This window comes from Oncorhynchus mykiss, chromosome 18 (genome assembly GCF_013265735.2).
Source record: "Oncorhynchus mykiss isolate Arlee chromosome 18, USDA_OmykA_1.1, whole genome shotgun sequence".
Classification (NCBI taxonomy): domain Eukaryota; kingdom Metazoa; phylum Chordata; class Actinopteri; order Salmoniformes; family Salmonidae; genus Oncorhynchus; species Oncorhynchus mykiss.
Genome location: NC_048582.1, coordinates 37,618,733 through 37,646,372, shown reverse-complemented (window position 1 = coordinate 37,646,372; position 27,640 = coordinate 37,618,733). Strand labels below are relative to the sequence as shown.

The 27,640-nt window shown below is 39.6% G+C and overlaps 1 protein-coding gene across 1 annotated transcript in view; it reads right to left on the bottom strand.

Annotated features, from left to right (window-relative positions):
- The window catches only part of LOC110496810 (ephrin type-A receptor 7), a 255,051-nt gene that overhangs the window by 74,469 nt on the left and 152,942 nt on the right, over positions 1-27,640 (bottom strand). Inside the window, exon 5 of the mRNA XM_036952654.1 lies at positions 27,206-27,535. Coding sequence (XP_036808549.1) covers positions 27,206-27,535 — 330 coding nt within the window. The remainder of the gene's footprint in view (positions 1-27,205; positions 27,536-27,640) is intronic.

The following is a 27,640-nucleotide window of genomic DNA, read 5'->3' as shown; positions in this document are numbered from 1 at the left end:
CGCTTCTTATCATGACAGTCTTTATAATAGAACGCTTGTTACCATGACAGCCTTTATAATACAACGCTTGTGACCATGACAGCCTTTATAATACAACGCTTGTGACCATGACAGCCTTTATAATACAACGCTTGTGACCATGACAGCCTTTATAATACAGCGCTTGTGACCATGACAGCCTTTATAATACAACGCTTCTTATCATGACAGTCTTTATAATAGAACGCTTGTTACCATGACAGCCTTTATAATAGAACGCTTGTGACCATGACAGCCTTTATAATACAACACTTGTGACCATGACAGCCTTTATAATAAAACGCTTCTTATCATGACAGCCTTTATAATACAATGCTTGTTATCATGACAGCCTTTATAATACAGCGCTTGTTACCATGACAGCCTTTATCATAGAAAGCTTGTAACCATGACAGCCTTTATAATACAACGCTTGTAACTATGACAGCCTTTATAATACAACACTTGTAACCATGACAGCCTTTATAATACAACGCTTGTAACCATGACAGCCTTTATAATACAACGCTTGTAACCATGACAGCGTTTATAATAGAACGCTTGTGACCATGACAGCCTTTATAATAGAACGCTTGTGACCATGACAGCCTTTATAATACAACGCTTGTGACCATGACAGCCTTTATAATAGAACGCTTGTGACCATGACAGCCTTTATAATAGAACGCTTGTGACCATGACAGCCTTTATAATACAGCGCTTGTTACCATGACAGCCTTTATAATACAACGCTTGTGACCATGACAGCCTTTATAATACAACGCTTCTTATCATGACAGTCTTTATAATAGAACGCTTCTTATCATGACAGCCTTTATAATACAACGCTTGTGACCATGACAGCCTTTATAATACAACGCTTGTGACCATGACAGCCTTTATAATACAGCGCTTGTTACCATGACAGCCTTTATAATACAACGCTTGTGACCATGACAGCCTTTATAATACAACGCTTCTTATCATGACAGTCTTTATAATACAACGCTTCTTATCATGACAGTCTTTATAATAGAACGCTTGTTACCATGACAGCCTTTATAATACAACGCTTGTGACCATGACAGCCTTTATAATACAACGCTTGTGACCATGACAGCCTTTATAATACAACGCTTGTGACCATGACAGCCTTTATAATAGAATGCTTGTGACCATGACAGCCTTTATAATACAGCGCTTGTTACCATGACAGCCTTTATAATACAACGCTTGTGACCATGACAGCCTTTATAATACAACGCTTCTTATCATGACAGTCTTTATAATAGAACGCTTCTTATCATGACAGTCTTTATAATACAACGCTTCTTATCATGACAGTCTTTATAATAGAACGCTTGTTACCATGACAGCCTTTATAATACAACGCTTGTTACCATGACAGCCTTTATAATACAACGCTTGTAACCATGACAGCCTTTATAATACAATGCTTGTGACCATGACAGCCTTTATAATACAGCGCTTGTTACCATGACAGCCTTTATAATACAACGCTTGTGACCATGACAGCCTTTATAATACAACGCTTCTTATCATGACAGTCTTTATAATAGAACGCTTCTTATCATGACAGCCTTTATAATACAACGCTTGTGACCATGACAGCCTTTATAATACAACGCTTGTGACCATGACAGCCTTTATAATACAACGCTTGTGACCATGACAGCCTTTAAAATAGAACGCTTGTGACCATGACAGCCTTTATAATAGAACGCTTGTGACCATGACAGCCTTTATAATACAGCGCTTGTTACCATGACAGCCTTTATAATACAGCGCTTGTTAGCATGACAGCCTTTATAATAGAAAGCTTGTAACCATGACAGTCTTTATAATAGAACGCTTGTTAATATGACAGCCTTTATAATACAACGCTTGTGACCATGACAGCCTTTATAATACAACGCTTGTGACCATGACAGCCTTTATAATACAACGCTTGTGACCATGACAGCCTTTACAATACAGCGCTCGTTACCATGACAGCCTTTATAATACAACGCTTGTGACCATGACAGCCTTTATAATACAACGCTTCTTATCATGACAGTCTTTATAATAGAACGCTTCTTATCATGACAGCCTTTATAATACAACGCTTGTGACCATGACAGCCTTTATAATACAACGCTTGTGACCATGACAGCCTTTATAATACAACGCTTGTGACCATGACAGCCTTTATAATAGAACGCTTGTGACCATGACAGCCTTTATAATAGAATGCTTGTGACCATGACAGCCTTTATAATAGAACGCTTGTGACCATGACAGCCTTTATAATACAACGCTTGTGACCATGACAGCCTTTATAATAGAACGCTTGTGACCATGACAGCCTTTATAATAGAACGCTTGTGACCATGACAGCCTTTATAATACAGCGCTTGTTACCATGACAGCCTTTATAATACAACGCTTGTGACCATGACAGCCTTTATAATACAACGCTTCTTATCATGATAGTCTTTATAATACAACGCTTCTTATCATGACAGTCTTTATAATAGAACGCTTGTTACCATGACAGCCTTTATAATACAACGCTTGTGACCATGACAGCCTTTATAATACAACGCTTGTGACCATGACAGCCTTTATAATACAACGCTTGTGACCATGACAGCCTTTATAATACAGCGCTTGTGACCATGACAGCCTTTATAATACAACGCTTCTTATCATGACAGTCTTTATAATAGAACGCTTGTTACCATGACAGCCTTTATAATACAACGCTTGTGACCATGACAGCCTTTATAATACAACGCTTGTGACCATGACAGCCTTTATAATACAACGCTTGTGACCATGACAGCCTTTATAATAGAATGCTTGTGACCATGACAGCCTTTATAATAGAACGCTTGTGACCATGACAGCCTTTATAATACAGCGCTTGTTACCATGACAGCCTTTATAATACAACGCTTGTGACCATGACAGCCTTTATAATACAACGCTTCTTATCATGACAGTCTTTATAATAGAACGCTTCTTATCATGACAGTCTTTATAATACAACGCTTCTTATCATGACAGTCTTTATAATAGAACGCTTGTTACCATGACAGCCTTTATAATACAACGCTTGTGACCATGACAGCCTTTATAATACAACGCTTGTGACCATGACAGCCTTTATAATACAGCGCTTGTTACCATGACAGCCTTTATAATACAACGCTTGTGACCATGACAGCCTTTATAATACAACGCTTCTTATCATGACAGTCTTTATAATACAACGCTTCTTATCATGACAGTCTTTATAATAGAACGCTTGTTACCATGACAGCCTTTATAATACAACGCTTGTGACCATGACAGCCTTTATAATACAACGCTTGTGACCATGACAGCCTTTATAATACAACGCTTGTGACCATGACAGCCTTTATAATAGAATGCTTGTGACCATGACAGCCTTTATAATACAGCGCTTGTTACCATGACAGCCTTTATAATACAACGCTTGTGACCATGACAGCCTTTATAATACAACGCTTGTGACCATGACAGCCTTTACAATACAGCGCTCGTTACCATGACAGCCTTTATAATACAACGCTTGTGACCATGACAGCCTTTATAATACAACGCTTCTTATCATGACAGTCTTTATAATAGAACGCTTCTTATCATGACAGCCTTTATAATACAACGCTTGTGACCATGACAGCCTTTATAATACAACGCTTGTGACCATGACAGCCTTTATAATACAACGCTTGTGACCATGACAGCCTTTATAATAGAACGCTTGTGACCATGACAGCCTTTATAATAGAACGCTTGTGACCATGACAGCCTTTATAATACAGCGCTTGTTACCATGACAGCCTTTATAATACAGCGCTTGTTACCATGACAGCCTTTATAATATAACGCTTGTGACCATGACAGCCTTTATAATACAACGCTTGTAACCATGACAGCCTTTATAATACAATGCTTGTGACCATGACAGCCTTTATAATACAACGCTTGTGACCATGACAGCCTTTATAATACAACGCTTGTGACCATGACAGCCTTTATAATACAACGCTTGTGACCATGACAGCCTTTATAATACAACGCTTGTGACCATGACAGCCTTTATAATACAGCGCTTGTTACCATGACAGCCTTTATAATACAGCGCTTGTTACCATGACAGCCTTTATAATATAACGCTTGTGACCATGACAGCCTTTATAATACAACGCTTGTAACCATGACAGCCTTTATAACACAACGCTTGTTACCATGACAGCCTTTATAATACAACGCTTGTTACCATGACAGCCTTTATAATAGAACACTTGTGACCATGACAGCCTTTATAATAGAACGCTTCTTATCATGACAGCCTTTATAATACAACGCTTGTGACCATGACAGTCTTTATAATACAACGCTTGTAACCATGACAGCCTTTATAATACAATGCTTGTGACCATGACAGCCTTTATAATACAGGGCTTGTTACCATGACAGCCTTTATAATACAACGCTTGTGACCATGACAGCCTTTATAATACAACGCCTCTTATCATGACAGTCTTTATAATAGTACGCTTCTTATCATGACAGTCTTTATAATACAACGCTTGTAACCATGACAGCCTTTATAATAGAACGCTTGTGACCATGACAGCTTTTATAATAGAACGCTTGTGACCATGACAGCCTTTATAATACAACGCTTGTGACCATGACAGCCTTTATAATACAACGCTTGTGACCATGACAGCCTTTATAATACAACGCTTCTTATCATGACAGTCTTTATAATAGAACGCTTCTTATCATGACAGTCTTTATAATACAACGCTTCTTATCATGACAGTCTTTATAATAGAACGCTTGTTACCATGACAGCCTTTATAATACAACGCTTGTGACCATGACAGCCTTTATAATACAACGCTTGTGACCATGACAGCCTTTATAATACAACGCTTGTGACCATGACAGCCTTTATAATACAGCGCTTGTGACCATGACAGCCTTTATAATACAACGCTTCTTATCATGACAGTCTTTATAATAGAACGCTTGTTACCATGACAGCCTTTATAATAGAACGCTTGTGACCATGACAGCCTTTATAATACAACACTTGTGACCATGACAGCCTTTATAATAAAACGCTTCTTATCATGACAGCCTTTATAATACAATGCTTGTTATCATGACAGCCTTTATAATACAGCGCTTGTTACCATGACAGCCTTTATCATAGAAAGCTTGTAACCATGACAGCCTTTATAATACAACGCTTGTAACTATGACAGCCTTTATAATACAACACTTGTAACCATGACAGCCTTTATAATACAACGCTTGTAACCATGACAGCCTTTATAATACAACGCTTGTAACCATGACAGCGTTTATAATAGAACGCTTGTGACCATGACAGCCTTTATAATAGAACGCTTGTGACCATGACAGCCTTTATAATACAACGCTTGTGACCATGACAGCCTTTGTAATAGAATGCTTGTGACCATGACAGCCTTTATAATAGAACGCTTGTGACCATGACAGCCTTTATAATACAGCGCTTGTTACCATGACAGCCTTTATAATACAACGCTTGTGACCATGACAGCCTTTATAATACAACGCTTCTTATCATGACAGTCTTTATAATAGAACGCTTCTTATCATGACAGTCTTTATAATACAACGCTTCTTATCATGACAGTCTTTATAATAGAACGCTTGTTACCATGACATCCTTTATAATACAACGCTTGTGACCATGACAGCCTTTATAATACAACGCTTGTGACCATGACAGCCTTTATAATACAGCGCTTGTTACCATGACAGCCTTTATAATACAACGCTTGTGACCATGACAGCCTTTATAATACAACGCTTCTTATCATGACAGTCTTTATAATACAACGCTTCTTATCATGACAGTCTTTATAATAGAACGCTTGTTACCATGACAGCCTTTATAATACAACGCTTGTGACCATGACAGCCTTTATAATACAACGCTTGTGACCATGACAGCCTTTATAATACAACGCTTGTGACCATGACAGCCTTTATAATAGAATGCTTGTGACCATGACAGCCTTTATAATACAACGCTTGTGACCATGACAGCCTTTATAATACAGCGCTTGTTACCATGACAGCCTTTATAATACAACGCTTGTGACCATGACAGCCTTTATAATACAACGCTTCTTATCATGACAGTCTTTATAATAGAACGCTTCTTATCATGACAGTCTTTATAATACAACGCTTCTTATCATGACAGTCTTTATAATAGAACGCTTGTTACCATGACAGCCTTTATAATACAACGCTTGTGACCATGACAGCCTTTATAATACAACGCTTGTGACCATGACAGCCTTTATAATACAACGCTTGTGACCATGACAGCCTTTATAATACAGCGCTTGTGACCATGACAGCCTTTATAATACAATGCTTGTTATCATGACAGCCTTTATAATACAGCGCTTGTTACCATGACAGCCTTTATCATAGAAAGCTTGTAACCATGACAGCCTTTATAATACAACGCTTGTAACTATGACAGCCTTTATAATACAACACTTGTAACCATGACAGCCTTTATAATACAACGCTTGTAACCATGACAGCCTTTATAATACAACGCTTGTAACCATGACAGCGTTTATAATAGAACGCTTGTGACCATGACAGCCTTTATAATAGAACGCTTGTGACCATGACAGCCTTTATAATACAACGCTTGTGACCATGACAGCCTTTATAATACAACGCTTGTGACCATGACAGCCTTTATAATAGAATGCTTGTGACCATGACAGCCTTTATAATACAGCGCTTGTTACCATGACAGCCTTTATAATACAACGCTTGTGACCATGACAGCCTTTATAATACAACGCTTGTGACCATGACAGCCTTTACAATACAGCGCTCGTTACCATGACAGCCTTTATAATACAACGCTTGTGACCATGACAGCCTTTATAATACAACGCTTCTTATCATGACAGTCTTTATAATAGAACGCTTCTTATCATGACAGCCTTTATAATACAACGCTTGTGACCATGACAGCCTTTATAATACAACGCTTGTGACCATGACAGCCTTTATAATACAACGCTTGTGACCATGACAGCCTTTATAATAGAACGCTTGTGACCATGACAGCCTTTATAATAGAACGCTTGTGACCATGACAGCCTTTATAATACAGCGCTTGTTACCATGACAGCCTTTATAATACAGCGCTTGTTACCATGACAGCCTTTATAATATAACGCTTGTGACCATGACAGCCTTTATAATACAACGCTTGTAACCATGACAGCCTTTATAATACAATGCTTGTGACCATGACAGCCTTTATAATACAACGCTTGTGACCATGACAGCCTTTATAATACAACGCTTGTGACCATGACAGCCTTTATAATACAACGCTTGTGACCATGACAGCCTTTATAATACAACGCTTGTGACCATGACAGCCTTTATAATACAAGGCTTGTTACCATGACAGCATATATAATACAACGCTTGTGACAATGACAGCCTTTATAACACAACGCTTGTTACCATGACAGCCTTTATAATACAACGCTTGTTACCATGACAGCCTTTATAATAGAACACTTGTGACCATGACAGCCTTTATAATAGAACGCTTCTTATCATGACAGCCTTTATAATACAACGCTTGTGACCATGACAGTCTTTATAATACAACGCTTGTAACCATGACAGCCTTTATAATACAATGCTTGTGACCATGACAGCCTTTATAATACAGGGCTTGTTACCATGACAGCCTTTATAATACAACGCTTGTGACCATGACAGCCTTTATAATACAACGCCTCTTATCATGACAGTCTTTATAATAGTATGCTTCTTATCATGACAGTCTTTATAATACAACGCTTGTAACCATGACAGCCTTTATAATAGAACGCTTGTGACCATGACAGCTTTTATAATAGAACGCTTGTGACCATGACAGCCTTTATAATACAACGCTTGTGACCATGACAGCCTTTATAATACAACGCTTGTGACCATGACAGCCTTTATAATACAACGCTTCTTATCATGACAGTCTTTATAATAGAACGCTTCTTATCATGACAGTCTTTATAATACAACGCTTCTTATCATGACAGTCTTTATAATAGAACGCTTGTTACCATGACAGCCTTTATAATACAACGCTTGTGACCATGACAGCCTTTATAATACAACGCTTGTGACCATGACAGCCTTTATAATACAACGCTTGTGACCATGACAGCCTTTATAATACAGCGCTTGTGACCATGACAGCCTTTATAATACAACGCTTCTTATCATGACAGTCTTTATAATAGAACGCTTGTTACCATGACAGCCTTTATAATAGAACGCTTGTGACCATGACAGCCTTTATAATACAACACTTGTGACCATGACAGCCTTTATAATAAAACGCTTCTTATCATGACAGCCTTTATAATACAATGCTTGTTATCATGACAGCCTTTATAATACAGCGCTTGTTACCATGACAGCCTTTATCATAGAAAGCTTGTAACCATGACAGCCTTTATAATACAACGCTTGTAACTATGACAGCCTTTATAATACAACACTTGTAACCATGACAGCCTTTATAATACAACGCTTGTAACCATGACAGCCTTTATAATACAACGCTTGTAACCATGACAGCGTTTATAATAGAACGCTTGTGACCATGACAGCCTTTATAATAGAACGCTTGTGACCATGACAGCCTTTATAATACAACGCTTGTGACCATGACAGCCTTTGTAATAGAATGCTTGTGACCATGACAGCCTTTATAATAGAACGCTTGTGACCATGACAGCCTTTATAATACAGCGCTTGTTACCATGACAGCCTTTATAATACAACGCTTGTGACCATGACAGCCTTTATAATACAACGCTTCTTATCATGACAGTCTTTATAATACAACGCTTCTTATCATGACAGTCTTTATAATACAACGCTTCTTATCATGACAGTCTTTATAATAGAACGCTTGTTACCATGACATCCTTTATAATACAACGCTTGTGACCATGACAGCCTTTATAATACAACGCTTGTGACCATGACAGCCTTTATAATACAGCGCTTGTTACCATGACAGCCTTTATAATACAACGCTTGTGACCATGACAGCCTTTATAATACAACGCTTCTTATCATGACAGTCTTTATAATACAACGCTTCTTATCATGACAGTCTTTATAATAGAACGCTTGTTACCATGACAGCCTTTATAATACAACGCTTGTGACCATGACAGCCTTTATAATACAACGCTTGTGACCATGACAGCCTTTATAATACAACGCTTGTGACCATGACAGCCTTTATAATAGAATGCTTGTGACCATGACAGCCTTTATAATACAACGCTTGTGACCATGACAGCCTTTATAATACAGCGCTTGTTACCATGACAGCCTTTATAATACAACGCTTGTGACCATGACAGCCTTTATAATACAACGCTTCTTATCATGACAGTCTTTATAATAGAACGCTTCTTATCATGACAGTCTTTATAATACAACGCTTCTTATCATGACAGTCTTTATAATAGAACGCTTGTTACCATGACAGCCTTTATAATACAACGCTTGTGACCATGACAGCCTTTATAATACAACGCTTGTGACCATGACAGCCTTTATAATACAACGCTTGTGACCATGACAGCCTTTATAATACAGCGCTTGTGACCATGACAGCCTTTATAATACAATGCTTGTTATCATGACAGCCTTTATAATACAGCGCTTGTTACCATGACAGCCTTTATCATAGAAAGCTTGTAACCATGACAGCCTTTATAATACAACGCTTGTAACTATGACAGCCTTTATAATACAACACTTGTAACCATGACAGCCTTTATAATACAACGCTTGTAACCATGACAGCCTTTATAATACAACGCTTGTAACCATGACAGCGTTTATAATAGAACGCTTGTGACCATGACAGCCTTTATAATAGAACGCTTGTGACCATGACAGCCTTTATAATACAACGCTTGTGACCATGACAGCCTTTATAATAGAACGCTTGTGACCATGACAGCCTTTATAATAGAACGCTTGTGACCATGACAGCCTTTATAATACAGCGCTTGTTACCATGACAGCCTTTATAATACAACGCTTGTGACCATGACAGCCTTTATAATACAACGCTTCTTATCATGACAGTCTTTATAATACAACGCTTCTTATCATGACAGCCTTTATAATACAACGCTTGTTACCATGACAGCCTTTATAATACAACGCTTGTGACCATGACAGCCTTTATAATAGAACGCTTGTGACCATGAGCCTTTATAATACAGCGCTTGTTACCATGACAGCCTTTATAATACAACGCTTGTGACCATGACAGCCTTTATAATAGAACGCTTGTGACCATGACAGCCTTTATAATAGAACGCTTGTGACCATGACAGCCTTTATAATACAACGCTTGTGACCATGACAGCCTTTATAATACAACGCTTGTGACCATGACAGCCTTTATAATACAACGCTTGTGACCATGACAGCCTTTATAATAGAACGCTTGTGACCATGACAGCCTTTATAATAGAACGCTTGTGACCATGACAGCCTTTATAATACAGCGCTTGTTACCATGACAGCCTTTATAATACAGCGCTTGTTACCATGACAGCCTTTATAATATAACGCTTGTGACCATGACAGCCTTTATAATACAACGCTTGTAACCATGACAGCCTTTATAATACAACGCTTGTGACCATGACAGCCTTTATAATACAACGCTTGTGACCATGACAGCCTTTATAATACAACGCTTGTGACCATGACAGCCTTTATAATACAACGCTTGTGACCATGACAGCCTTTATAACACAACGCTTGTGACCATGACAGCCTTTATAATACAAGGCTTGTTACCATGACAGCATATATAATACAACGCTTGTGACAATGACAGCCTTTATAACACAACGCTTGTTACCATGACAGCCTTTATAATACAACGCTTGTTACCATGACAGCCTTTATAATAGAACACTTGTGACCATGACAGCCTTTATAATAGAACGCTTCTTATCATGACAGCCTTTATAATACAACGCTTGTGACCATGACAGTCTTTATAATACAACGCTTGTAACCATGACAGCCTTTATAATACAATGCTTGTGACCATGACAGCCTTTATAATACAGGGCTTGTTACCATGACAGCCTTTATAATACAACGCTTGTGACCATGACAGCCTTTATAATACAACGCCTCTTATCATGACAGTCTTTATAATAGTACGCTTCTTATCATGACAGTCTTTATAATACAACGCTTGTAACCATGACAGCCTTTATAATAGAACGCTTGTGACCATGACAGCTTTTATAATAGAACGCTTGTGACCATGACAGCCTTTATAATACAACGCTTGTGACCATGACAGCCTTTATAATACAACGCTTGTGACCATGACAGCCTTTATAATACAACGCTTCTTATCATGACAGTCTTTATAATAGAACGCTTCTTATCATGACAGTCTTTATAATACAACGCTTCTTATCATGACAGTCTTTATAATAGAACGCTTGTTACCATGACAGCCTTTATAATACAACGCTTGTGACCATGACAGCCTTTATAATAGAACGCTTGTGACCATGACAGCCTTTATAATACAACGCTTGTGACCATGACAGCCTTTATAATACAGCGCTTGTGACCATGACAGCCTTTATAATACAACGCTTCTTATCATGACAGTCTTTATAATAGAACGCTTGTTACCATGACAGCCTTTATAATAGAACGCTTGTGACCATGACAGCCTTTATAATACAACACTTGTGACCATGACAGCCTTTATAATAAAACGCTTCTTATCATGACAGCCTTTATAATACAATGCTTGTTATCATGACAGCCTTTATAATACAGCGCTTGTTACCATGACAGCCTTTATCATAGAAAGCTTGTAACCATGACAGCCTTTATAATACAACGCTTGTAACTATGACAGCCTTTATAATACAACACTTGTAACCATGACAGCCTTTATAATACAACGCTTGTAACCATGACAGCCTTTATAATACAACGCTTGTAACCATGACAGCCTTTATAATACAATGCTTGTGACCATGACAGCCTTTATAATACAGGGCTTGTTACCATGACAGCCTTTATAATACAACGCTTGTGACCATGACAGCCTTTATAATACAACGCCTCTTATCATGACAGTCTTTATAATAGTACGCTTCTTATCATGACAGTCTTTATAATACAACGCTTGTAACCATGACAGCCTTTATAATAGAACGCTTGTGACCATGACAGCTTTTATAATAGAACGCTTGTGACCATGACAGCCTTTATAATACAACGCTTGTGACCATGACAGCCTTTATAATACAACGCTTGTGACCATGACAGCCTTTATAATACAACGCTTCTTATCATGACAGTCTTTATAATAGAACGCTTCTTATCATGACAGTCTTTATAATACAACGCTTCTTATCATGACAGTCTTTATAATAGAACGCTTGTTACCATGACAGCCTTTATAATACAACGCTTGTGACCATGACAGCCTTTATAATACAACGCTTGTGACCATGACAGCCTTTATAATACAACGCTTGTGACCATGACAGCCTTTATAATACAGCGCTTGTGACCATGACAGCCTTTATAATACAACGCTTCTTATCATGACAGTCTTTATAATAGAACGCTTGTTACCATGACAGCCTTTATAATAGAACGCTTGTGACCATGACAGCCTTTATAATACAACACTTGTGACCATGACAGCCTTTATAATAAAACGCTTCTTATCATGACAGCCTTTATAATACAATGCTTGTTATCATGACAGCCTTTATAATACAGCGCTTGTTACCATGACAGCCTTTATCATAGAAAGCTTGTAACCATGACAGCCTTTATAATACAACGCTTGTAACTATGACAGCCTTTATAATACAACACTTGTAACCATGACAGCCTTTATAATACAACGCTTGTAACCATGACAGCCTTTATAATACAACGCTTGTAACCATGACAGCGTTTATAATAGAACGCTTGTGACCATGACAGCCTTTATAATAGAACGCTTGTGACCATGACAGCCTTTATAATACAACGCTTGTGACCATGACAGCCTTTGTAATAGAATGCTTGTGACCATGACAGCCTTTATAATAGAACGCTTGTGACCATGACAGCCTTTATAATACAGCGCTTGTTACCATGACAGCCTTTATAATACAACGCTTGTGACCATGACAGCCTTTATAATACAACGCTTCTTATCATGACAGTCTTTATAATAGAACGCTTCTTATCATGACAGTCTTTATAATACAACGCTTCTTATCATGACAGTCTTTATAATAGAACGCTTGTTACCATGACATCCTTTATAATACAACGCTTGTGACCATGACAGCCTTTATAATACAACGCTTGTGACCATGACAGCCTTTATAATACAGCGCTTGTTACCATGACAGCCTTTATAATACAACGCTTGTGACCATGACAGCCTTTATAATACAACGCTTCTTATCATGACAGTCTTTATAATACAACGCTTCTTATCATGACAGTCTTTATAATAGAACGCTTGTTACCATGACAGCCTTTATAATACAACGCTTGTGACCATGACAGCCTTTATAATACAACGCTTGTGACCATGACAGCCTTTATAATACAACGCTTGTGACCATGACAGCCTTTATAATAGAATGCTTGTGACCATGACAGCCTTTATAATACAACGCTTGTGACCATGACAGCCTTTATAATACAGCGCTTGTTACCATGACAGCCTTTATAATACAACGCTTGTGACCATGACAGCCTTTATAATACAACGCTTCTTATCATGACAGTCTTTATAATAGAACGCTTCTTATCATGACAGTCTTTATAATACAACGCTTCTTATCATGACAGTCTTTATAATAGAACGCTTGTTACCATGACAGCCTTTATAATACAACGCTTGTGACCATGACAGCCTTTATAATACAACGCTTGTGACCATGACAGCCTTTATAATACAACGCTTGTGACCATGACAGCCTTTATAATACAGCGCTTGTGACCATGACAGCCTTTATAATACAATGCTTGTTATCATGACAGCCTTTATAATACAGCGCTTGTTACCATGACAGCCTTTATCATAGAAAGCTTGTAACCATGACAGCCTTTATAATACAACGCTTGTAACTATGACAGCCTTTATAATACAACACTTGTAACCATGACAGCCTTTATAATACAACGCTTGTAACCATGACAGCCTTTATAATACAACGCTTGTAACCATGACAGCGTTTATAATAGAACGCTTGTGACCATGACAGCCTTTATAATAGAACGCTTGTGACCATGACAGCCTTTATAATACAACGCTTGTGACCATGACAGCCTTTATAATAGAACGCTTGTGACCATGACAGCCTTTATAATAGAACGCTTGTGACCATGACAGCCTTTATAATACAGCGCTTGTTACCATGACAGCCTTTATAATACAACGCTTGTGACCATGACAGCCTTTATAATACAACGCTTCTTATCATGACAGTCTTTATAATACAACGCTTCTTATCATGACAGCCTTTATAATACAACGCTTGTTACCATGACAGCCTTTATAATACAACGCTTGTGACCATGACAGCCTTTATAATAGAACGCTTGTGACCATGAGCCTTTATAATACAGCGCTTGTTACCATGACAGCCTTTATAATACAACGCTTGTGACCATGACAGCCTTTATAATAGAACGCTTGTGACCATGACAGCCTTTATAATAGAACGCTTGTGACCATGACAGCCTTTATAATACAACGCTTGTGACCATGACAGCCTTTATAATACAACGCTTGTGACCATGACAGCCTTTATAATACAACGCTTGTGACCATGACAGCCTTTATAATAGAACGCTTGTGACCATGACAGCCTTTATAATAGAACGCTTGTGACCATGACAGCCTTTATAATACAGCGCTTGTTACCATGACAGCCTTTATAATACAGCGCTTGTTACCATGACAGCCTTTATAATATAACGCTTGTGACCATGACAGCCTTTATAATACAACGCTTGTAACCATGACAGCCTTTATAATACAACGCTTGTGACCATGACAGCCTTTATAATACAACGCTTGTGACCATGACAGCCTTTATAATACAACGCTTGTGACCATGACAGCCTTTATAATACAACGCTTGTGACCATGACAGCCTTTATAATACAACGCTTGTGACCATGACAGCCTTTATAATACAAGGCTTGTTACCATGACAGCATATATAATACAACGCTTGTGACAATGACAGCCTTTATAACACAACGCTTGTTACCATGACAGCCTTTATAATACAACGCTTGTTACCATGACAGCCTTTATAATAGAACACTTGTGACCATGACAGCCTTTATAATAGAACGCTTCTTATCATGACAGCCTTTATAATACAACGCTTGTGACCATGACAGTCTTTATAATACAACGCTTGTAACCATGACAGCCTTTATAATACAATGCTTGTGACCATGACAGCCTTTATAATACAGGGCTTGTTACCATGACAGCCTTTATAATACAACGCTTGTGACCATGACAGCCTTTATAATACAACGCCTCTTATCATGACAGTCTTTATAATAGTACGCTTCTTATCATGACAGTCTTTATAATACAACGCTTGTAACCATGACAGCCTTTATAATAGAACGCTTGTGACCATGACAGCTTTTATAATAGAACGCTTGTGACCATGACAGCCTTTATAATACAACGCTTGTGACCATGACAGCCTTTATAATACAACGCTTGTGACCATGACAGCCTTTATAATACAACGCTTCTTATCATGACAGTCTTTATAATAGAACGCTTCTTATCATGACAGTCTTTATAATACAACGCTTCTTATCATGACAGTCTTTATAATAGAACGCTTGTTACCATGACAGCCTTTATAATACAACGCTTGTGACCATGACAGCCTTTATAATAGAACGCTTGTGACCATGACAGCCTTTATAATACAACGCTTGTGACCATGACAGCCTTTATAATACAGCGCTTGTGACCATGACAGCCTTTATAATACAACGCTTCTTATCATGACAGTCTTTATAATAGAACGCTTGTTACCATGACAGCCTTTATAATAGAACGCTTGTGACCATGACAGCCTTTATAATACAACACTTGTGACCATGACAGCCTTTATAATAAAACGCTTCTTATCATGACAGCCTTTATAATACAATGCTTGTTATCATGACAGCCTTTATAATACAGCGCTTGTTACCATGACAGCCTTTATCATAGAAAGCTTGTAACCATGACAGCCTTTATAATACAACGCTTGTAACTATGACAGCCTTTATAATACAACACTTGTAACCATGACAGCCTTTATAATACAACGCTTGTAACCATGACAGCCTTTATAATACAACGCTTGTAACCATGACAGCGTTTATAATAGAACGCTTGTGACCATGACAGCCTTTATAATAGAACGCTTGTGACCATGACAGCCTTTATAATACAACGCTTGTGACCATGACAGCCTTTATAATAGAACGCTTGTGACCATGACAGCCTTTATAATAGAACGCTTGTGACCATGACAGCCTTTATAATACAGCGCTTGTTACCATGACAGCCTTCATAATACAACGCTTGTGACCATGACAGCCTTTATAATACAACGCTTCTTATCATGACAGTCTTTATAATACAACGCTTCTTATCATGACAGTCTTTATAATAGAACGCTTGTTACCATGACAGCCTTTATAATACAACGCTTGTGACCATGACAGCCTTTATAATAGAACGCTTCTTATCATGACAGTCTTTATAATAGAACGCTTCTTATCATGACAGTCTTTATAATAGAACGCTTCTTATCATGACAGTCTTTATAATAGAATGCTTGTGACCATGACAGCCTTTATAATAGAACGCTTCTCATCATGACAGCCTTTATAATAGAACGCTTGTGACCATGACAGCCTTTATAATACAACGCTTGTGACCATGACAGCCTTTATAATACAACGCTTGTGACCATGACAGCCTTTATAATACAACGCTTGTGACCATGACAGCCTTTATAATAGAATGCTTGTGACCATGACAGCCTTTATAATAGAACGCTTGTGACCATGACAGCCTTTATAATACAGCGCTTGTTACCATGACAGCCTTTATAATACAACGCTTGTGACCATGACAGCCTTTATAATACAACGCTTGTGACCATGACAGCCTTTATAATACAACGCTTCTTATCATGACAGTCTTTATAATAGAACGCTTGTTACCATGACATCCTTTATAATACAACGCTTGTGACCATGACAGCCTTTATAATACAACGCTTGTGACCATGACAGCCTTTATAATACAGCGCTTGTTACCATGACAGCCTTTATAATACAACGCTTGTGACCATGACAGCCTTTATAATACAACGCTTCTTATCATGACAGTCTTTATAATACAACGCTTCTTATCATGACAATCTTTATAATAGAACGCTTGTTACCATGACAGCCTTTATAATACAACGCTTGTGAACATGACAGCCTTTATAATACAACGCTTGTGACCATGACAGCCTTTATAATACAACGCTTGTGACCATGACAGCCTTTATAATAGAATGCTTGTGACCATGACAGCCTTTATAATACAACGCTTGTGACCATGACAGCCTTTATAATACAGCGCTTGTTACCATGACAGCCTTTATAATACAACGCTTGTGACCATGACAGCCTTTATAATACAACGCTTCTTATCATGACAGTCTTTATAATAGAACGCTTCTTATCATGACAGTCTTTATAATACAACGCTTCTTATCATGACAGTCTTTATAATAGAACGCTTGTTACCATGACAGCCTTTATAATACAACGCTTGTGACCATGACAGCCTTTATAATACAACTCTTGTGACCATGACAGCCTTTATAATACAACGCTTGTGACCATGACAGCCTTTATAATACAGCGCTTGTGACCATGACAGCCTTTATAATACAATGCTTGTTATCATGACAGCCTTTATAATACAGCGCTTGTTACCATGACAGCCTTTATCATAGAAAGCTTGTAACCATGACAGCCTTTATAATACAACGCTTGTAACTATGACAGCCTTTATAATACAACACTTGTAACCATGACAGCCTTTATAATACAACGCTTGTAACCATGACAGCCTTTATAATACAACGCTTGTAACCATGACAGCGTTTATAATAGAACGCTTGTGACCATGACAGCCTTTATAATAGAACGCTTGTGACCATGACAGCCTTTATAATACAACGCTTGTGACCATGACAGCTTTTATAATAGAACGCTTGTGACCATGACAGCCTTTATAATAGAACGCTTGTGACCATGACAGCCTTTATAATACAGCGCTTGTTACCATGACAGCCTTTATAATACAACGCTTGTGACCATGACAGCCTTTATAATACAACGCTTCTTATCATGACAGTCTTTATAATACAACGCTTCTTATCATGACAGCCTTTATAATACAACGCTTGTTACCATGACAGCCTTTATAATACAACGCTTGTGACCATGACAGCCTTTATAATAGAACGCTTGTGACCATGAGCCTTTATAATACAGCGCTTGTTACCATGACAGCCTTTATAATACAACGCTTGTGACCATGACAGCCTTTATAATAGAACGCTTGTGACCATGACAGCCTTTATAATACAACGCTTGTGACCATGACAGCCTTTATAATACAACGCTTCTTATCATGACAGTCTTTATAATACAACGCTTCTTATCATGACAGTCTTTATAATAGAACGCTTGTGACCATGACAGCCTTTATAATAGAACGCTTGTGACCATGACAGCCTTTATAATACAGCGCTTGTTACCATGACAGCCTTTATAATACAGCGCTTGTTACCATGACAGCCTTTATAATATAACGCTTGTGACCATGACAGCCTTTATAATACAACGCTTGTAACCATGACAGCCTTTATAATACAATGCTTGTGACCATGACAGCCTTTATAATACAACGCTTGTGACCATGACAGCCTTTATAATACAACGCTTGTGACCATGACAGCCTTTATAATACAACGCTTGTGACCATGACAGCCTTTATAATACAACGCTTGTGACCATGACAGCCTTTATAATAGAATGCTTGTGACCATGACAGCCTTTATAATAGAACGCTTGTGACCATGACAGCCTTTATAATACAGCGCTTGTTACCATGACAGCCTTTATAATACAACGCTTGTGACCATGACAGCCTTTATAATACAACGCTTCTTATCATGACAGTCTTTATAATAGAACGCTTCTTATCATGACAGTCTTTATAATACGCTTCTTATCATGACAGTCTTTATAATAGAACGCTTGTTACCATGACAGCCTTTATAATACAACGCTTGTGACCATGACAGCCTTTATAATACAACGCTTGTGACCATGACAGCCTTTATAATACAACGCTTGTGACCATGACAGCCTTTATAATAGAACGCTTGTGACCATGACAGCCTTTATAATACAGCGCTTGTTACCATGACAGCCTTTATAATACAACGCTTGTGACCATGACAGCCTTTATAATACAACGCTTCTTATCATGACAGTCTTTATAATACAACGCTTCTTATCATGACAGCCTTTATAATACAACGCTTGTTACCATGACAGCCTTTATAATACAACGCTTGTGACCATGACAGCCTTTATAATAGAACGCTTGTGACCATGAGCCTTTATAATACAGCGCTTGTTACCATGACAGCCTTTATAATACAACGCTTGTGACCATGACAGCCTTTATAATAGAACGCTTGTGACCATGACAGCCTTTATAATACAACGCTTGTGACCATGACAGCCTTTATAATACAACGCTTCTTATCATGACAGTCTTTATAATACAACGCTTCTTATCATGACAGTCTTTATAATAGAACGCTTGTTACCATGACAGCCTTTATAATACAACGCTTGTGACCATGACAGCCTTTATAATACAACGCTTGTGACCATGACAGCCTTTATAATACAGCGCTTGTTACCATGACAGCCTTTATAATACAACGCTTGTGACCATGACAGCCTTTATAATACAACGCTTCTTATCATGACAGTCTTTATAATACAACGCTTCTTATCATGACAGTCTTTATAATAGAACGCTTGTTACCATGACAGCCTTTATAATACAACGCTTGTGACCATGACAGCCTTTATAATACAACGCTTGTGACCATGACAGCCTTTATAATACAACGCTTGTGACCATGACAGCCTTTATAATAGAATGCTTGTGACCATGACAGCCTTTATAATAGAACGCTTGTGACCATGACAGCCTTTATAATACAGCGCTTGTTACCATGACAGCCTTTATAATACAACGCTTGTGACCATGACAGCCTTTATAATACAACGCTTCTTATCATGACAGTCTTTATAATAGAACGCTTCTTATCATGACAGTCTTTATAATACGCTTCTTATCATGACAGTCTTTATAATAGAACGCTTGTTACCATGACAGCCTTTATAATACAACGCTTGTGACCATGACAGCCTTTATAATACAACGCTTGTGAACATGACAGCCTTTATAATACAACGCTTGTGACCATGACAGCCTTTATAATACAGCGCTTGTGACCATGACAGCCTTTATAATACAACGCTTCTTATCATGACAGTCTTTATAATAGAACGCTTGTTACCATGACAGCCTTTATAATAGAACGCTTGTGACCATGACAGCCTTTATAATACAACACTTGTGACCATGACAGCCTTTATAATAAAACGCTTCTTATCATGACAGCCTTTATAATACAATGCTTGTTATCATGACAGCCTTTATAATACAGCGCTTGTTACCATGACAGCCTTTATCATAGAAAGCTTGTAACCATGACAGCCTTTATAATACAACGCTTGTAACTATGACAGTCTTTATAATACAACGCTTGTAACCATGACAGCCTTTATAATACAACGCTTGTAACCATGACAGCCTTTATAATACAACGCTTGTAACCATGACAGCGTTTATAATACAACGCTTGTGACCATGACAGCTTTTATAATACAACGCTTCTTATCATGACAGTCTTTAGAATACAACGCTTGTAACCATGACAGCCTTTATAATAGAACGCTTGTGACCATGACAGCCTTTATAATACAGCGCTTGTGACGATGACAGCCTTTATAATACAACGCTTGTGACCATGACAGCCTTTATAATACAACGCTTGTGACCATGACAGCCTTTATAATACAACGCTTGTGACCATGACAGCCTTTATAATACAACGCTTGTGATCATGACAGCCTTTATAATACAACGCTTGTGACCATGACAGCCTTTATAATACAACGCTTGTGACCATGACAGCCTTTATAATAGAACGCTTGTGACCATGACAGCCTTTATAATAGAACGCTTCTTATCATGACAGTCTTTATAATACAACGCTTCTTATCATGACAGTCTTTATAATACAACGCTTGTGACCATGACAGCCTTTATAATACAACGCTTCTTATCATGACAGCCTTTATAATACAATGCTTGTTACCATGACAGCCTTTATAATACAGCGCTTGTTACCATTACAGCCTTTAATACAGGTTTTGTTACCATGACAGCCCTTATCATAGAAAGCTTGTAACCATGACAGCCTTTATAATACAACGCTTGTAACCATGACAGCCTTTATAATACAACGCTTGTAACCATGACAGCCTTTATAATACAACGCTTGTGACCATGACAGCCTTTATAATACAACGCTTGTGACCATGACAGCCTTTATAATACAACGCTTGTGACCATGACAGCCTTTATAATACAACGCTTCTTATCATGACAGTCTTCATAATACAACGCTTGTAACCATGACAGCCTTTATAATAGAACGCTTGTGACCATGAGCCTTTATAATACAGCGCTTGTTACCATGACAGCCTTTATAATACAACGCTTGTGACCATGACAGCCTTTATAATACAACGCTTGTGACCATGACAGCCTTTATAATACAACGCTTCTTATCATGACAGCCTTTATAATACGCTTGTGACCATGACAGCCTTTATAATACAACGCTTGTAACCATGACAGCCTTTATAATAGAACGCTTGTGACCATGAGCCTTTATAATACAGCGCTTGTTACCATGACAGCCTTTATAATACAACGCTTGTGACCATGACAGCCTTTATAATAGAACGCTTGTGACCATGACAGCCTTTATAATACAACGCTTGTGACCATGACAGCCTTTATAATACAACGCTTGTGACCATGACAGCCTTTATAATATAACACTTGTGACCATGACAGCCTTTATAATACAGTGCTTGTGACAACACACACATATTGCACTTGGGAAAAAAACATCTTAAAGTAGAAATAGAATGAAACAATGCTATATTATAGTGGCCACTATAGACATTGATCAAGTGCACAAGACTACATGTGTGCAAAAATAATATTCACAGAGTAAAAATATTTTATAATCCCCCTCACTCACTCACGCACACACACGTGTTACTGTGAAGTTCAACACAACAAAAACAATATATTTGAGCTACACTGCACATTATTACATTGTACACTTACTGCCTGTGGACATCTGTTCTACAATGTGCCAGCAGAGCATGATACCCTTTGTTGGCATAATTGATCTCTTTCAGTCAGAGAGTACACCTGGCACACCCCTTTTTATCCACTGTATAGAAAGAGGGAAAGTGTGTGGTGTTTCTTTCACCTCTATAGTGGCATCCAGCTTAAGCCTTGCCCGGCATCAGCTACACTTGATCCCTGAATACACTTGTTTAACAAGCAACGCCTCATTTTCACCCAATTCTCTCATTCTGAAAATGAACCACATACTGTAGAGGGAAAACATTAGTTAACAGATAGTGGTTAGTTCGTTAGCGAGTTAACTATTTTCACACAGATTGCCAGGGTCCAGTAAGCAACTGACGCGTTATAACTTGAGGAACGGTGTTGTGTCAAAATCTCCCCCCTGACAGAACCCCCCCCTTCGCGTGAACGCACACACACTAAATTCTTCATTGCTGCGACTTGCTTGCTAGTTGAGACTTCTGCTCTTCACTCTGTTGTCAGTTTAGCCTACATTTCACTGATCTTAGTAGCAGTAAACAATTTTTTATTTGTGTCCTTTGATCGCGGGGGAGGCGCTAGTCATGTCTGCAGTTTTTGGTTTGGCTATTTGTTTCAAGTGTATTCATCTATAAATAAATCTCTTTGACAAAATTCATCATCTCTCCCATGTCTTATTTGACTAGTAGTTGTTCTGAAATGTTTATTGCTTGCCTACATTTTACTCCCTCTTCTATGTTTAATATAACACACATGCATGAATTATTCATTTTTGTTGCCTATCCTGACGTGAAGTTTGTTCTATAGAAAGTATTTGACACTGATATGTGCCACAGAAAGTACCTAACCCTAGCCACAAAATTAAGGAAATTAGGGGGGGGAGGAGAATTTTGGCAGGCAAGAAATGGCCTTCCCCCCTTCTAATTTCCTTAATCTTGTCACTAGAGTCAAATACTTTCTGTGAAACACAGAGTCAAATACTGATGTTTTAACGTTAGCTGTCTGACTTTATTAGCAAGCAAATTTTCACACCATATACTCAATTATTTGATCCGTTAAGTTGGCTTTTCCAAATGCCAGTTGTTTTTCGGGTTACAGCTCATGAAGTACGCTTCATCACCTTCTCACCCCCGTCTCCGTGGTCCGGCTTCTCACCTAATGTTACCTCTTCCTTATCGTTCAGGGGATGTGCTGCTGTAACCTTCTCACCCCCGTCTCCGTTATCAGGCTTCTCACCTAATGTTACCTCTTCCTTATCGTTCAGGGGACGTGCTGCTGTAACCTTCTCACCCCCGTCTCCGTGGTCCGGCTTCTCACCTAATGTTACCTCTTCCTTATCGTTCAGGGGATGTGCTGCTGTAACCTTCTCACCCCCGTCTCCGTGGTCCGGCTTCTCACCTAATATTACCTCTTCCTTATCGTTCAGGGGATGTGCTGCTGTAACCTTCTCACCCCCGTCTCCGTTGTCAGGCTTCTCACCTAATGTTACCTCTTCCTTATCGTTCAGGGGACGTGCTGCTGTAACCTTCTCACCCCCGTCTCCGTGGTCAGGCTTCTCACCTAATGTTACCTTTTCCTTATCGTTCAGGGGACGTGCTGCTGTAACCTTCTCACCCCCGTCTCCGTGGTCAGGCTTCTCACCTAACGTTACCTCTTCCTTATCGTTCAGGGGATGTGCTGCTGTAACCTTCTCACCCCCGTCTCCGTGGTCCGGCTTCTCACCTAATGTTACCTCTTCCTTATCGTTCAGGAGATGTGCTGCTGTAACCTTCTCACCCCCGTCTCCGTTGTCAGGCTTCTCACCTAATGTTACCTTTTCCTTATCGTTCAGGGGACGTGCTGCTGTAACCTTCTCACCCCCGTCTCCGTGGTCAGGCTTCTCACCTAATGTTACCTTTTCCTTATCGTTCAGGGGACGTGCTGCTGTAACCTTCTCACCCCCGTCTCCGTGGTCAGGCTTCTCACCTAATGTTACCTTTTCCTTATCGTTCAGGGGACGTGCTGCTGTAACCTTCTCACCCCCGTCTCCGTGGTCAGGCTTCTCACCTAATGTTACCTCTTCCTTATCGTTCAGGAGATGTGCTGCTGTAACCTTCTCACCCCCGTCTCCGTTGTCAGGCTTCTCACCTAATGTTACCTCTTCCTTATCGTTCAGGGGACGTGCTGCTGTAACCTTCTCACCCCCGTCTCCGTGGTCAGGCTTCTCACCTAATGTTACCTTTTCCTTATCGTTCAGGGGACGTGCTGCTGTAACCTTCTCACCCCCGTCTCCGTGGTCAGGCTTCTCACCTAACGTTACCTCTTCCTTATCGTTCAGGGGATGTGCTGCTGTAACCTTCTCACCCCCGTCTCCGTGGTCCGGCTTCTCACCTAATGTTACCTTTTCCTTATCGTTCAGGGGACGTGCTGCTGTAACCTTCTCACCCCCGTCTCCGTGGTCCGGCTTCTCATCTAATGTTACCTCTTCCTTATCATTCAGGGGACGTGCTGCTGTAACTGGCAAGCTGTCTTTCCAGAGCGCGTACTGATGCTGTAACTAGTGAGTTGGTCGTCTCTTCTCTATTCAGTCTCGTGCTGATGCTGTAACTAGTAAGTTGGTCGTCTCGTCTCTCTTCAGTCACGTGCTGATGCTGTAACTAGTAAGTTGGTCATCACTTCTCTTCAGTCACGTGCTGACGCTGTAACTAGTAAGTTGGTCATCACTTCTCTTCAGTCGCGTGCTGACGCTGTAACTAGTAAGTTGGTCATCACTTCTCTTCAGTCACGTGCTGATGCTGTAACTAGTAAGTTGGTCGTCTCGTCTCTCTTCAGTCACGTGCTGATGCTGTAACTAGTAAGTTGGTCATCACTTCTCTTCAGTCACGTGCTGATGCTGTAACTAGTAAGTTGGTCATCACTTCTCTTCAGTCACGTGCTGATGCTGTAACTAGTAAGTTGGTCGTCTCGTCTCTCTTCAGTCACGTGCTGATGCTGTAACTAGTAAGTTGGTCATCACTTCTCTTCAGTCACGTGCTGATGCTGTAACTAGTAAGTTGGTCGTCTCGTCTCTCTTCAGTCACGTGCTGATGCTGTAACTAGTAAGTTGGTCGTCTCTTCTCTCTTCAGTCACGTGCTGCGCTGCATTCTGCTGTTATGTAAACGATTGGCTGAGCCTTGGATACAGCAGCCAGTATTGCTCCAAACGCACATCACTTGTTCGCTTACAGCCACGTAGAATTTCACCGAAAGGTGACTAGTTAACATCCCTGGTTATGAGGATAACTGAGTGAATCTAGAGTACGGTCACACACAGAGGCACGCACGCACGCAAGTACACACTCCCAAACAAACACATTTTCATGCATGCACACATGTACAGTACACACACTCCCTTACAAGCTCACACACACACACACACACACACACACACATATACAAGCTTGCACACAAATACACCACAAAAACATACCTGCTCCTTTACCAAATCATGAATATTGGAGTAAAACATTTGGTGTGAAGAAGCCACCGTGATAGCTCTCCTTAATGACTTCATGTGTGTGTGTGTCATGTGTGGCGTTCCATTTCCAAATGTGCATTAATACAAGCTCCATTCATAACGCATTTCATTTGCTTCCACTAATTAACAATTAGAGTACAAAACACGCTCTCACTTCGAGGGCTTCCATTTAGTCTTTCCTCTGCATATGCAAATGAAACACTTCATTTTTCCTTTTTCCCCACAGCAGGTCGATGTTTGTGAAATATCAGCCGGCGAATGCAGACAAGTTGAATAAACATGAGTCATCAAATGTGTGAGAATGTATGGAGTCTGGGTCGGTGGTGGTGGTGGTGGGGGGGGGGGGGGGGGGGGGGGGGTTGCTGGCTGTGTGTGACAAGGACACTTTGCTGAGTGCTTTTTTTAAAGCCTCTGGCTAATGGCTTTGTGAAGGGTGTGGATGAATATGAGATGGCCACACCGTGATGACGGGAATCTTTTAGCTAGCGCTGAGCCCAGGGTGTGTGTGTCATCAGTTCAGAGTTTGTGTACAGTGTGCTTTTGAGCACTCCTTTGTCCTCAGACGTTCGTGGTGTTTCTGATTTGAGGGTAAAGAACGAGAATCAGGGTGATGTACGCACAAGAATAGTAAACAAACAAAAAATTTGACCAACTGGTGACTTTTTGTTAGTCTCCCATAGGTCAAATGCTATTTCTAGGGGGTTTAGGGTTAAGGTTAGAATTAGGTTTAATGTTAGGAGCTAGGGTTAGTTTTAGGGTTAGGTTTTTCGGATTAAGGTTAGGGTTAGGGAAAATAGTATTTTGAATTGGACTGAATAACTAACAAGGTTAGTTATGCAAGACTGTGTGTGAACACAACTTCCACTGACCTGGCACGCTAGTTGACACGTTGACCTGTGTGTAGAACCTCTTGTTGGGCAGGAGCTCTGATACGCCATTGAGGGCCTCGACCGTCAACGTGTAGTTGGAGTTGGCCATGAGGTTGACCACGGTGACCGTGCGTTCGGTCAACCCACTCTGCTGGGGCATGAAGCCCACGCTGGCCCCGCACGGCTCACACTGCAGCCCCAGGCACCGGCGGCAGCCCACGCTGTAGGTCAGGTCCCCCCTGCCGCCAGTGTCCGTTGGCGCGCTCCACTCCAGGATCATGGTGGACTGCTTGAGGGTGTAGACCAAGTCTTTGGGAGGAGAGGGGGGGCCTGGGAGGGAGAATAAGTCACATTTAGTGCTCGTCTTATGGCCCCCGTATGATGTTTAAAAGTGTGAGGCATTTCTATGACATATGATTATTCTGTATGATGTAC